The sequence below is a fragment of the Pongo abelii genome, chromosome 6 (assembly GCF_028885655.2).
Source record: "Pongo abelii isolate AG06213 chromosome 6, NHGRI_mPonAbe1-v2.0_pri, whole genome shotgun sequence".
Taxonomy (NCBI): domain Eukaryota; kingdom Metazoa; phylum Chordata; class Mammalia; order Primates; family Hominidae; genus Pongo; species Pongo abelii.
The window spans coordinates 114784026-114798771 of record NC_071991.2 but is presented as its reverse complement, the minus strand read 5'-3'; the positions used below and the strand labels follow the sequence as shown (position 1 = coordinate 114798771).

Here is a 14746-nt window from a genome sequence, read left to right as displayed (position 1 = left end):
CAAGATGAGAAATGACTTTAAAATGGAATTATTGAACAAAAGGGAAGCAGAACTTCAAAATTTGGAAAATTCTCAGCCTATCCATATTGTGAAAGATGAGAAAGCCTGCTCAGGAGAGAATACAAAGGGTGTGGCCAAATTTGATAAGTAAATTACTATGGACTAGCCATCTCAACAGAAACTATGTGCTATGCATTAAGACAGTGGGGATATTAGTCAGCCACCTAAACAGAAGCCAGAATTTATAGTCCAAGACAATGGAAGAATGACTCCAAAGCCATTTGGAGATCTTCCAAGCTGCCTTTCCCATCATAGGTTCAGAGTGCAGAAGCCTGGGGTAGGGCAGAAAGATTTCAAAGGAGGGGCTACAACTGCCCCGTGCCACCTCACATTGCAGACTTCACATTGCCACCTCACACTGCAGTCTTTGCTCCTGTATTAGCACATTTTCACACTGCTATAAAGAGACTGGGTAATTTATTAAAAAAAAAAGGTTTAATTGACTCACAGTTCTGCATGGCTGGGAAGGCCTCAGGAAACTTACAATCATGGCGGGAGGGAAAGAGTTATGTCTTACATGGTGACAGGCAAGAAAGAGGGTGCAAGAGCAGGGAAAACTGCCTTATGAAACCATTGGATCTCGTGAGAACTCACTCACTATCACATGAACAGCATGGAGAAACCATGCCCATGATCTAGTCACCTCTCACCAGGTCCCTCCCTCAACACATGGGGATTATGGAGATTATAATTCAAGATAAGATTTGGGTGGGGACACACCCAAACCATATCAGCTCCCCATACTCCATTGCCATGCATCTCCACCACCCTAGGTATAGCTGTAGCAGACCCCCGCACTCATGCACTACACTCAGCAAAACTGTAGGGGGATGGCTGCCTCCACCTAGATTTCAAGAACCCAGAGAGTCACAGGGCCCAGGTAGAGGCCCAGGGGTGAGGTCACCACATAGAGGCCACATTAGGGCAATGCCCAGTGGAGCTATGAAGGCAGGGCCACCTATGCAATCCCAGACCAATAGAACCACCAGGCATGCAATTGCACACTCAGGGAGCCATAGGTGTGGGATTGGAGCACAGACCTGCCACAAAGAATGAGACACTCAAATCCATGAGGATAAAGCCTCCACCCCAGTGTGTCCAGAGGCGAGACACCACCCCAGTGAGCCTGGAGGCAAAGCAAAGCAAATTATTCTCAAGCCTTAAAGTTTTAGACTTATAGAGACCTGTCACTCCTTTTTTCTTTTCTATTTCTCTTTTTTGAAATGGGACTGTCTAGCCTATGCCTGTTTCACCATTTTATTTTGAAAGCACATAATAGGTTTGATTTCACAGTTTCATAGTTGGAGAGCAAGCTGCCTATAGAGGAATCACACCTTAAGTCCCACTCTACCTGATTTAGCTGTTTGTGCTGATTTAGCTGATAATTAGATGAAACCTTGGACTTTATTTAGCCTTGTAAGTTGATGCTGGAAAAAGTTAAGACTTTGGGGGCTATTGGGATGGAATGAATGTATTTTGCATGTGAAGAAGACATAAACTTTGGAGGTCAGGAGGGAAATGCTATGGTCTAAATATTTGTGTCCCCCCACCCCCCTCAAATTCACATGTTAAAATCCTAACCCCCAAGGTGATAGTATTAGAATGTAGGACATGTGGGAGGTGATTAGGTCATGAGAACAAAGCCATCATGATGGGATTAATGCCATTGTAAAGGAGACCCCAGAGAGGTCTTGCCCCTTCCATTATGTGAGGACACAGCAAGAAAGCACCATCAACAAACCAGGAAGTATGCTCTCACCAGACAACAAAACTGCTGGCACCTTGATCTTTGACTTCTCAGCCTCCAAAGATTGCTTATAAGCAGCTAAGTCTTTGGTATTTTATTTTAGCAGCCTAAGTGGACCAAGATAGGGTCTGATGGTTGGAGTCTTACCACTGAGGAGAGAAGTAGGTTCAGTCAAAAGTACCTGTTGCGCCAGGTATTTTAGGGTACTCCATTTTAAAGTTGTGCACAGAAATACATGCACAGAAAGTGTGTAGAATGATCTTAGCCATATCAACCATTTCTATTGGTATGAGTTACTTCTTTCAAAATCATTTCAGTTAGGGGTAGGTCCAGTCAAAAGTACCTGTTGCTCCAGGTATGTTAGGGTACTCCATTTTAAAGTTGTGCACACACATACATGCACACAAAGTGTGTAGAATGATGTCGGCTATATCAACCATTTGTGTTGGTATGAGTTACCCCTTTCAAAATCATTTCAGTTAGCAGGCTTACCTCATCTGCAACTTTCCATATTTCTTGATCACTCCACTGTTCATAGGGATCCAAGTTTTTTCTAAATGTTCCAGAAAAGATAAATACTTTCTATAGCAAAAAAGAAAAGAAGAAAAAAGTATGAATAACCTAAATATCTTTTTATTTTTCCCTTATTGTATTGTAAAATATTTCAAGTAGAAAAATTATTTTAAAATAAAAAACACCCACGTACTTACCATCAAGTTCTCTCAAATTTTAATATTTTATCATGTCTGCTTTGTATCATTCTTTTAAGAAACAAATACTACAGCAATATTTGGAGTCCCTTGTGAACATTTTTCTAATCCCAATGTCTTTAGAATAAAGAAATTGAGATAATTGTTAATTGTAGAATATTAAAAAATTTTATTCCTAGCAATATTCCTTATTATAAGCAAATGTAATATAAAATTAAAAAGTAAAAAAACTCAGTAAGTTTATGAGTTATAATTAACCTGTTAGAACAAATTCCTAGTTTGTTAATGTATTTCCTTGGATTTCTCTGATAAGCCTAGCTTCCTGAGGGATTTTGAAATTTCTTTAACTTATGCTTATTCAAATACACATGTTTATCTCATCTATAAACCAAGGCACAACTCTACTTATCTGATCAGACAGGCACAAGAGAGAGCCTCAACTTAGAAATCAGTGGAAGAGCAGAAGTCAAATAATTATTTAACTGAATGCATGCTCCTGGTAAGGAACAAAGTGACAATCTAATTCCCTGCATGGAGCATTGCACAGCTATCACCCTGAAACATCTACTTACCAGATCACTGTCTACTTAATTCTGCCTATATTATTTAAAAATGTCTTAAAAGAAAATCACTGTCTCATTGGGGAATGCCGGTGCAACAGCAATAATAATATTTAGTTCTCTGTGCCTGGGGTGAATTGAAAATAATATTTTCGATATTAACATTTAGAATAATTTTTTTACCCTTTTTTCTTTTGCCTTTGGTTAATAACATCCACTAAGGGGAATTAACGATGAAATTTCTTGAAGTGTAGTTTTTACCAGTTGCCTTGAAATGAGAATATTTAGTGGCCATCTGGTCCACAAGGAACCACGCAAGTCAAGTCAATCCCCAATTAATGGTGTCTGTGTCTCTCAGGCAGATGGACAGTATCCTCAGCAAGGCAACCAAGTTTACTGAGGGTCATGTTAGAAATTTCATACCCCGGGGCATAACTTATGACTTAAAGAAAAAGTTGTTGTCAAATGTCTCAGAAACTCTCTAGAGAGGTCAGCTAGGACCTCCATGCTGATATTTCTCAACCTATATCAAAATCACCTTCCTGAAAGGTACCTACATTGCTTTACAGAGGGAATATAAGAGATGAGCATATGACTCATAGAATCATAAGATATGTGAGGGATATGTTTGTGTATCCACCTCGAAACTTCTATGTAAATAAAAGTAATTTCTGAATAAACTGAAGAGAGTAGACAAAGGTCATTATTGGAGAATTCTGAAAAACTAAAGAGAATTAAACAAGAAGCAGTGCTGAGAACTTGAGTCAGTTCATTATTTAAGCAATTGGATTTATTTAGTATATAAAGTTAAAAAGCCTTGCCAATAGAATTTTTCCATTTGCTGTTTTTTATATATTTTTCATTTTATATTGTGGTTCTTTAAATAAAAGGTTTCTAGCATTATTGAGAAGAACAGGAAATGATAATTGTAAGGGTTAACCAAGTATCAAACAATGTATTACCTGCTACAGAAAAGTTATCTCCTCCAAAAGGATGGGACACATAGCTCCCATTTATGGCAGACTTATCATGAACCATGTCCTGGGACAGGCTCATTCTATATGTTATCTCTTTCAATATTCATGTCAACCTCATGAGGTAAATCCTATTACGTACATGAAGAAACAGCAGGTTGGAGAAGGTAAGTGACTTGTCCAAGGTCACTTAGCTAGGAGATAGTAGGAGCTGGAATTCAAACACAGGAGTGTTTGTCTCTTAACCTGTGCTCCTCATCACCACAGCAAAATGGCTCAAATCCTTTGTGGAACATTTTTCCTTCCAATTTAAAGCTCAGGAAAGATTAAAGGTTGGGCAGCAGCAGTCTGATGGGTACACAAAGAGCCCATCAGTACTCAGCAGCATATTCTTTATTTAAACAATTATCCATCCCTCTAGCCACAGTCTCAGTTCCTGGAGAGATTAGCTTCCTCTTCCTATGCAGGACCTGAGTTGAAGGGTTTCATATGGGCTACAGCCTCATTAACTTTCAAGGAGACTTACACATCCAATGGAAGCACACAAATTGAAATGGAATAATGGCATTATCATGGAGGACTGTGGGAGGATGGTGGGGGGAAGGCCAAAGAGGTTACGGCATCAACACCGACACAGAGTTATGAAAGGCACTGTGGCTTGCAAAGATGTTGTAGTAATGCAGTTCTGGCCTGGAAGGTATGTCTACAAACAGGAACCCAGCCTCTTTGATCTTCCATGTTTTATGAAATGGGGAAATGCTACCTTTCTTCTCAAAGCTACTCTACCCCTAGGCTTTCCCATCTCAGTGTATGGTACCTTCATTTCCTCAATCCAGAAACTTGGGAGTCATTCATGACTAATCTTTCTCCCTGATCTTCCCAAATAAAATTAATTATCAGTCCTATCTGGAGCAGGGCAAGAGCCTCCTAGTTGATTTCTTCCCTTTCACTCTTGCATCTCTACCCACCCATTCTCATTCAGCAATCAAAGCAATTCACTACAACAGAAATTAGAACATTTCATTGACCTTTTAACAAACCTTCAAAGGTTTTCCACTACACTCAGGCCTTTAAGATGGCCTACACGACCCTACATGGTTTAGCCGCTCCTACTTCTCTGACTCATTTAGTGCCCTTCTCCATTACCTTCCCTTTCTTCCTGCCACCACACTGGCTTTCTTTCACTCCCTCAGCTTCTTCATACTTTGGATTCCCCTTGCCTGGGAATCTCATTCCCTACCTTCTTCCCATGGCCAACTGCTTTCTTTAGGTTTCAAATTAAATATCACTTCCTCAGGGGTATCTTTCCTGATCCTCAATACCAAATACGATCTCCCAACATGTGGTCTCATAGTACTCACACTCTGCTTTCCTAGCTTACAGTGAGTATTAAGATTATATGTGCATTTGTGAGCATTTTGTTTTTAACATCCATCTCTCCTACTAGACCATAACTGCTGTGTACCCTGTCCTTAGCAAAAGCTGTGTTCATAATATATGCTCAATAAATTCTGCCTGAATAAATAAATTAACTGATATGAAAATAGAAAGTAAAATACAAAAACATCAGACTCAGAGTTCAGCACATGTTGTTTTTCTTCCTTCTGAAAGAATAGCTATTACAACCTAGTATTTTGTTTTGGCTCAGAAAAAGAAAAAAAAATATATATATATATATATACACACACTACATATATATGTGCAGATATATGTATGTATGTATATATACACATATGTATATAGACACACAGATATATGTGTGTATATATAGATATACATGTATATATCTATCTAGATGTGTGTAGATATATATATCTCTGCTGCCATATATGTATATATACACACACACATATATATATACGTACACACACACACACACACCATGTATAATTCTATTAAAATGTGGCCAAATATTTATTAGTATCACAATCTTTAAAGAAATAATACTAACAACTCATTAAAATTTTGATCGTTCTTTATAATTGCTTGGGAAATGGTAGGTCTTTTACTCATAATACTATAGTCTAATAGTTTATATAAAATATCTATCAAAGTATATTGATATATATTAAGTTTAGCTAAAATAGATACATATATATTCAACATTATGAAGAAAGAAAGCTGTTGGTTGAAATTAGACATCCCAAAGTTTTAAGTGTGGTGAATTTGATACCATTCAGAAATTCTGTAGGTCTTTTGTCTACAGTTTACTGTCTAGTGTTAGGTACTGAAGTAAGCACTCTAATTGAAAAAAAAATTTAACTGAACGAACTGGTTCAGTTAGAATTCAATTTCATACAATTAGGCATTTCATTCCTGTATTACAAATAGTACCTGGCACTCTCTTGCTTCCAGGGGTGCCGATGGGTGTCTTAGTTCTGTTTTCTAAACTGTTTGAACTTTCCACAAACTCATCTCTAAATTTGAAAGGTCTTTGGAGGTCACCCAAGTCCTTTTCTCTGGTTTACAAATGAAACAGTCAAGGCCCTGAGAAGTTAAATGGTTTGCCCAACGTGGTACACTCGGACTGACTGTGCAGCAAAAAATATACCTGAAACTATCAATCACACAATGGCCCTTTATCTCTCTTTTAAGAAACTTCACCAATAGGAAAGTTAGGATGTGCAAATATCTGATATTTATTTAATGCCATATATGTCATAAAGAGCACTTCTTGAGACCCAGTGAAAAATAAGAGCACCATTACCCACCCTGTGACAAACCTTTTTGCTACAGCTTGACTCCTCAACTCAACTCAGTGGAAACAGGTGAGGCTAATGGAGTTCTCAGGGTTTCTCATGTATATTTCACTGCAACAGGCATTATGCCTTAGCATTGGATGTCAAACAAAAAACAATAAGCAGTTTGGCTGGTGTGGTGACTGGATGTAATATAAATTACGTAAGTGGGAAGTATGACTGTTTTTCTTTAAGCATACAGTGCTGTTTGGCTTTGGCTCAGAAGGGAAACATATATGTGTGTGTGTGTGTGTGTGTACGTGTATATATACACACACTCACACAGTAGCTAGGTAATGTGTGTATATATATACACATATATATAAATACATATATACATATATACATATATAAATAATGTGTGTGTATATATATATTTATATATATACATACATAAATAATATATGTATATATTTATATATATACATATATAAATAATATATATGTATATATTTATACACACACACACATACACGCTCCATGTATAGTTCTATCAAAATGTGGCCCAAATGCTTATAAATATCACAGTGGTTTGGATCTCCCTTTTTGACAATGTCTGCAACATTTTCTTAAAAATTCAATCTGTATAATAAAAATCTGTTCAGTGTGAACAAATCAAGATCCTAAGTTTATGGTAGAGAATGTTTAAAAATAAGTATGGGCCAGGCACTGTTACTCATGTCTGAATTCCCAGTGCTTTGGGAGGCCAAGGTGGGAGGATCACTTGAGGCCAGGAGTTAAAGACCAGCCTGTAGAACATAGTAAGACCATGTCTTCAAAAAAAAAAAAAATTTTTTTTTTTTTTAAATTAGCTGGTGGTATGGTTTGGATCTGTGTCTCCGCCCAAATCTCATGTTGAATTGTAATTCCCAGTGTTGGAGGCGGGGCCTGATGGGAGGTGACTGGATCATGGGGGTGGATTTTCAGGAATGGTACAGCACCATCCTCTTGGTGCTGTTCTCATGATAGTGATTGAGTTCTCATGAGATCTGCTCATTTCAAAGTGTGTGGCACCTCCTCCCTCACTTTGTCTTGCTCCTGATTCGTCATGTAACATGCCTGCTCCCTATTTGCCTTCCGCCATGATTGAAAACTTCCTGAGGCCTCCTCAGAAGCAGATGCTGCTATGCTTCCTGTACAGCCTGAAGAACTGTGAGCCAGTTACATTTATTTTCTTTATAAATCACCCAGTTTCCGGTATTTCTTTATAGCAATGAAAGGATGGACTAATACAGCTGGACATGGTAGTGTGGGCCTGTAATCCACCTACCCAAGAGACTGAGGTGGGAGGATCACTGGAGCCCTGGAGTTCAAGGTAACACACTCAAGCCTAGGTGACAGTGCAAGACTGTGTCTCCAAAAAAGTGTTGCTTTGTTTTCAAGAATATCTATTAGTTAGAACAAAGTAGCTATAAATAGATGAGTAAAATATTCCTCAGTCAAAAATATTTAAGGTTTGTAACTAATACAGAATAATTTTGTAATATTTACATATATTTGCATATAAATGATTGCATGTAAAATATCCAAATTATTGTTTCCTCTAAAATTACTTAATGCTTTACAACCTTTTTATACTACAACTTTTTAGTATATACATTTTCAGAGATAGCATAAAAGAAAATACTTTCCTGGTCAGAGCAAATAATCAAAAATTTCACATTTTTAGGCTCAGAAATAATAAAATTGCATTGTACCTACTTCCACACCAATTATTTTTCTCTCCTCCCTTAAGTTCAGTACTCCACCCCTACTCTGTCCTTATTTTACTCCAGACTCATAACTTCATAGCTGGAGAGCTTCCTAGCTCATGTCCCTGCCTCTCCTGCCACCTACACCTCATGCCGCCAGCAGCAGCAGGGTCCTCCACCACCCTTTCAACAGCCTCTTCCTCACTCAAAAAGGCCCAACCCATTCCTCATGAAGCCATGTTGGCACTTGTCAAGTATTAACTTCTTTTTCCTAATACTCCCTAACTTGTGGCCTCCTCTGACCTTTTGCCCCTCAACTTTTTCTAGTTCCCATCTTAGTACTTATCCATAATATCCCTGCCTGGCATCCTGGAATACCCTCTCCACATCCTCATGCCCCCACATTTCTAAAATCTACAAGTTTATGACCCTTTATGAACCACCTTAATTATCACTTTCCTTGTGAAACTATATTCTTTTGTTCACTTCTGTGGTATATACCTCCAATATAATACTAAGATGGGGACATTATTTCTTTTGCTCAAGGAACTATAAAAAATAATAACAACCACCACAGCACAGCATATTGTACTTACTATGTGCCAGGGAGGAGTACTAGTTATTAACTCATTTAATCCTCACAAAAACACAATGAATTAGTTACTACCATTATACTCATTTTACAGACAAGAAAACAGAGGCACAGAGAAATCAAATAACTTGCCTAAGATTACACAGACTAAAATCCAGATACTGATGGAACCACAATCTCTTGTTAAAGAAATCAAGCATTTAGTGATTCAGCACAAAACAACGTATATTGAATTCTTATCAGCAAGTTATTGTGTTATGCACTCTATAAGGGACAGAAAAATTAGTAAGAAAAAAATCTATGTTTTATCTAGCATTTCTATTACATTCTTTATCTAGCCTGCTTTAATCGGTGATGATTTTGTGTTTAAACCTTGCTTTCTTAACTAGGATACCTGCAAGTATTTACAATGCTAAGTGGAAATTAAACAAATACAAGGATTACTCTAATATAAGATATATTAGAAGTGCCAGGTTTATAAACAAGGCTCTAAATCCCATGTGGGACTGGAATGTGGGGGTAGAATGCTGGGATTAGTCAAAAACCCCAAATTCACACAATGTTAATGTTGCTTTGAAAAGTCTAATTTGTGTGACTCATATAATGGAGGGATGCAAGGGAAGAGATGAGGAAGGCACTGCAGTAGGAGTAGAAAAAAAGGAAGGATCACTGACGTGGGGGAGTAGCAACAACAGGGCTTGGGAGCTGGCCTTTCATAATTACCCACATCACACTCCCTAACTAGCCCATGCTTTGACCCATGACTATATTTAATCACCTATATTTAATTTATCATTTTGGTTAAATCCTTTCTTCCTTTGATCTCTGACTTATGACAATGAGTGTAATTTTGAACTTTTCATTTGAAGCTCATAGGTTGGATTGAGACCTCACTGTGACAGATCAAGGACAAGTGCTATGTATACCTTTTATGTAACCACAGAAGCTATCATACTTACAATGTTAAGCATGTAGGAGCTTAATAATTAATTATTAAGTTGTTAATTATTATAAAATGAGTGAGAACTGCTATACTGCTGAATCATCATTCAAATCTACAAACACATGTTTTGATTGCATTTGATATCTCCCAGAGCAAAAGATGCCCCAACTTTGAGGTGGGAGTTATGTGTGGACATAGATTCTTTTCAGATCATAAAGACTCGTTGCAAGAATAGGCCTAATCATTTCCTCAGAATAGTTTGTCACCTTTCAAACTTGTAACTGAAGCTTTAGAAATACACTTAAAAATATTTTTTCTGTTTTTTATGAATTAAGTGCTTAACACAATTCAAGGTTAATAAACCATTTTAGATCTTGTTGTTCTAATTGCCTAAACCAATGGGGCTCTCATGATTAGCCTCATTGTCTCCTCTTCACGACCTCACAGCTCACAGGTAACACAGAACAAATTAAAGGAGGCTCCACCTTGAAATTTACACAATAGTCTTCCAAGCTGGCACATTCTCCAAGATTGCTGTCTAGCTACAGGAGGGAAGAACATTAATAAAACAAAACAAAACACCTGCAAGGACCTGCCAAAACTAATGACATGTTGTGATTCCACAGCTGATGTCTCAGGATCACTATGAGAAAAAGAGGGGAAATTTCTTGTTCAAAGTTCCTGTTTCATATGTCTGAAAACAAATGACCCATTGATACAGAGATCTCTAATGTCTCAGTGTCAGAGATCTTCAGAACTATGCCCTTGCAAAGTCTCGGAGTTGGAAGGAAGAAAAAAATGGAAAAGCAAACAAACATGATTTTCTTTGGATTTTTAATTCCTTCTTCCTTCTTTTTTTTTTCTTTTTAAAGTTTAAACTTTAGGACAGGATAAAATTACTTAATTTGAACTTTCAAAGAAAAGTTAGGAAAATAAAAGCATCTCTTGGTTTTGACATCAAAAATATATGAGAAGTTTGCCCTCTTTTGCTCTTTCTTGGACATTCACATAATGTTCAAAATTTGTCACAAAGAAGAAATAGCATATTCTGTTTACAGACATCTTTGTGATACTGAGAGACAGCCCCAGAAACCAGCATCATAAACACATATATGAGAAGCATCTATATCAAGATCATCCAGCATTTCGGAAGGAATCTCTGAATGTATTTTCTTTGTTTGGTTTATATAATGCTAGAAACCATAGAAGAGTGGAAATGAAAAAAAAAAAAAAAAGACAAACTTGGGAGACTCACTTTGGCAGAAAGAAAAGATAAAGAATTTTCAAAACTCTGGCCCACTCGGTTTTCCTCCATGTCTTGCATATGTACGTTCCTAAGTCAAACATGCAATAAAACAAAACCTCCCTACTACATAGTAGACAAACTGAAGGATTCCCAGTGAAACTGAAATTAATTTTTAGGGCTTGGCTTATTCTAATGGGCAGATTTGTGTGAACAAGAACAACAAAAACCAAAAAATTCACTATTTTTCATTAAAAATGGGACCAGAAGACTTAGGTTCTACTGAATAACAACACTTCTCTATCAACCAGTTCTTTTTCGCTTTTCAACATTTTTATTTTGCCTATGCTATCACCTTGGGATACTTGTATTTCCAGTGTTTCTTTATTTTTAGATCATCTGACAATCCCTTTTTTCTTTCTGAAGAAACAATACTGTTTTCAAAACTCCAACCAGGATAAAGCTTCTGGCAACATGACAAAGTCTAGACAAATAAATTAAAAGCACCAGTTGAGCAGTTACAATATTTAGTGCCTCATTAGTTGAAAGGAGCAAATGTTCCACAAGGTAATCGTTAAGAAGTACAAGCTTTTTTTCAGTCTAGATTTATAGTCAGTCTACCTGGAGATGCTCCTGGCATTTTAATTTTGTGTAAAAAGTAGAGTAGTATTAGAAAGTACTATGGTAGTGGAATGGATCACAAAGGGAGAAAAGTGATCATTAAACGTGAATATACCCGGAAAGACTAGAGAAAATACCAGCAAAAATACAGTAAATGCTGTCCAGATTTGGTCCCAGTAAAGACATTTCTTGGTTTCCATTTATATCACTTTAAATGGAACTGTTGCTATTTCTCTCATATACAAGAAGTGCTCTTACACAGTAACACATTCTAATTCATAGAATGATACTAAGGCAATGAGGCTAGGAGATCCTTTGTGACCCAAATCAGAGTGACATTAAAAAAAAAAATAGCTACAGACTAATCTGACATGGTTCGTCCCATCCAAAGAACAAAAAACAATCATTACACTTTCTATTTTCAATTCCACTACCTCATGATTCCCAGTGTTTGTTATTTCAGGAGCATCTTTTATGTCTTGCAAAGCATTTCTCAACCTGGCGATTGCTAACTTGGAGGTCAGGCCACTGAAGCAGGAACAAAAAAGAGCTGTTAAAAAACAAAAGCCCAAGGCTCCCACTGTAAATTTGGTCTTCTGAAAAACACTGTCAAAGCTATGAACATTTCAATAACCAGAATTTGAGAATTCCAAACTTTCAGAAACATCTTTTCTGCCTATGAGAAAACTGCATTGGAGAAAAAAGACAGCAATGCATAACAAATATATTTTGCAGAGTAATGTGAATTTCTTGAGTACAAGTATCAAATAGCAGTAAAAAAATATAATTTAGTTGCCTTTTTTCTGGCTAAGTCCTTTTGCTCACCTGCGGTATCACTCCAAAGGCTTTCCTCCACTGTTGCAAAGTTATTGAATCCCAAGACACACCATCGATCTGGATTTCTCCTTCAGTGTTCAGTAGTCTCAAAAAAGCTGATAACAAAGTACTCTTCCCTGATCCAGTTCTTCCCAAGAGGCCCACCTATAAGGTAAAACTGATGGGATCACTCCTGTGACATATAGATACCATGCCATAAATGTAATTCAGTATTGTACTTCAATAAAAACCATTGGAATATTTTATCCTGTCACCAGTGGAAGATTTTCACTTATTCATTCAAACCTTGTTGCACACTTTTCAGTCCTGACCAGTGTTGATATATGGAGACAAACAACCTTGGAACAGAATAGAAAAACTGGCCATAAGGAATTGGACCCCTGATGCAGACTTCCTTTATCACTGACCTTTACTAATGACAAAAAGATTGAAAATGCCCATTTTTCATAAAGGAAAAGCAAAGGGTGTCTTCATGCACATCATCTCTAAACATAGGCTCAAGCCAGAAGCAGAGACCTGCAATTTGGTCTAGTACCCAAAGTGGACACAACTTAAAAATTAATCTGAAATAGTTCTAATATTTAGATGTTGACCCTAATAAATTAATTTGGTCAAGTTCAAGCCTGGCAATAAACAATGATATGTTCAGGCAGCAGTATATTCCCAGAGAAGGCAGGTTAGGCGAAGGCCTTACCACTCCTCAGTGAATGAGTACTTTGGACAGTTGTCAAATCGCATTCTGACATTCACCTGGATTGGCGAGAAGTGAATTTCAGGAAGCAAAATGTATTTTAAGGAAAAGAAAGAAAATTATTCTTGTTACCTAAAGACCATAAGAACATAGCATAGATGTGAGAGCACCATGCACTGCATGAGGAGATCAAGTGCTAGAGGTGGCCCACGGAGAGCCCCAACTCTGTGTTCTGATGTCAGCTTAGATGCCAGAACTTGAGGAGGGTGCTTTGAGCAAGGTAGAACACTACTGCAGTCATTAACTGACCACTGAAAAAACTGGCTGACAGTTAGTGGCACTGAGTAAATGGTTGTTTCCTTCTCATTACATAGTTTCTTTTTTTTTTTTTTTAAGTCATTTGGCCTTTATACACTATAACTGAGCAAATGGTCTTTTAGTGTAATGCTTTTCAATCCGTAGTGAAGGACAGTTTTGTTTTCTTTTTAAATTTCTAATTCACTACATATCAATACTTTAAAAATATATAATAAAAACGAACTTCTAAATATTCACTCTCACTTTCTATACTATGTCATCATAGACAAGTAAGTTTGTAAACCAGAACCAGTGAAGGGACCACAATAAATATTTAGAGTACATAACAACCCTTATTGAACGCTATTTGCAATCTGGTAATAAACTAGGTCTTTGGGATAAGCTGATAAGCAATAATGACACAGTTGACCCCCTATCCATCATAAGAACTCTACAATTAGATTTTCACAAATGTTTGTTCTCAGACAACTGAGAAAACCAGATCAATCAAATGTTAAGTTCAATACCCTGTTGAGTTTCTTCTTAGTATTAATCACAATCAGTACTTTTTAATTTTTTCTTGATTATTGCTTTTGTTTGTACCAAAAATATAAGTTCAACAAGGACAGGGGAGTCTATCTTGTTTTGCATTGAATTCTTAGCACCTGGCTTACCCAAAGTGCCCCATAAATATTTATTTGAATTGACTAAGGGACAGCCAGATGGAAGAATGGATGGATTTATGAGCAGATGAATGAACTTATGTAATTTAGCTGATCTAACAAATAATGGATTTAATCAATTTTGTTCAATTGCTAGATAAACTCCTAATTTTAAAATATTGTAGAATTTCAATGCACATTTTCATTTATGAATCAGCCCATGTTGCACAAATACATTCATCATGTGTCACGATTTTTCTAACACAATAGTAAAATGTTGTATAAGCAACCTGAATATGCCCCGTGCAGGTGATGTGCAGGGGAATAAAAGAAAGGAAAGTTCAATAGGTGAAAGTAATTTGCTATAAGGTCATATCAAG

At 37.0% G+C, this 14746-nt stretch overlaps 1 protein-coding gene across 1 annotated transcript in view; it reads right to left on the bottom strand.

Annotated features, from left to right (window-relative positions):
• CFTR (CF transmembrane conductance regulator) overlaps positions 1 to 14746 on the bottom strand; it is a 194461-nt gene that overhangs the window by 13497 nt on the left and 166218 nt on the right. Inside the window, 2 exon segments of the mRNA NM_001168545.1 lie at positions 2300 to 2389; positions 12705 to 12860. Of these exon segments, the coding sequence (NP_001162017.1) occupies positions 2300 to 2389; positions 12705 to 12860 (246 nt within the window).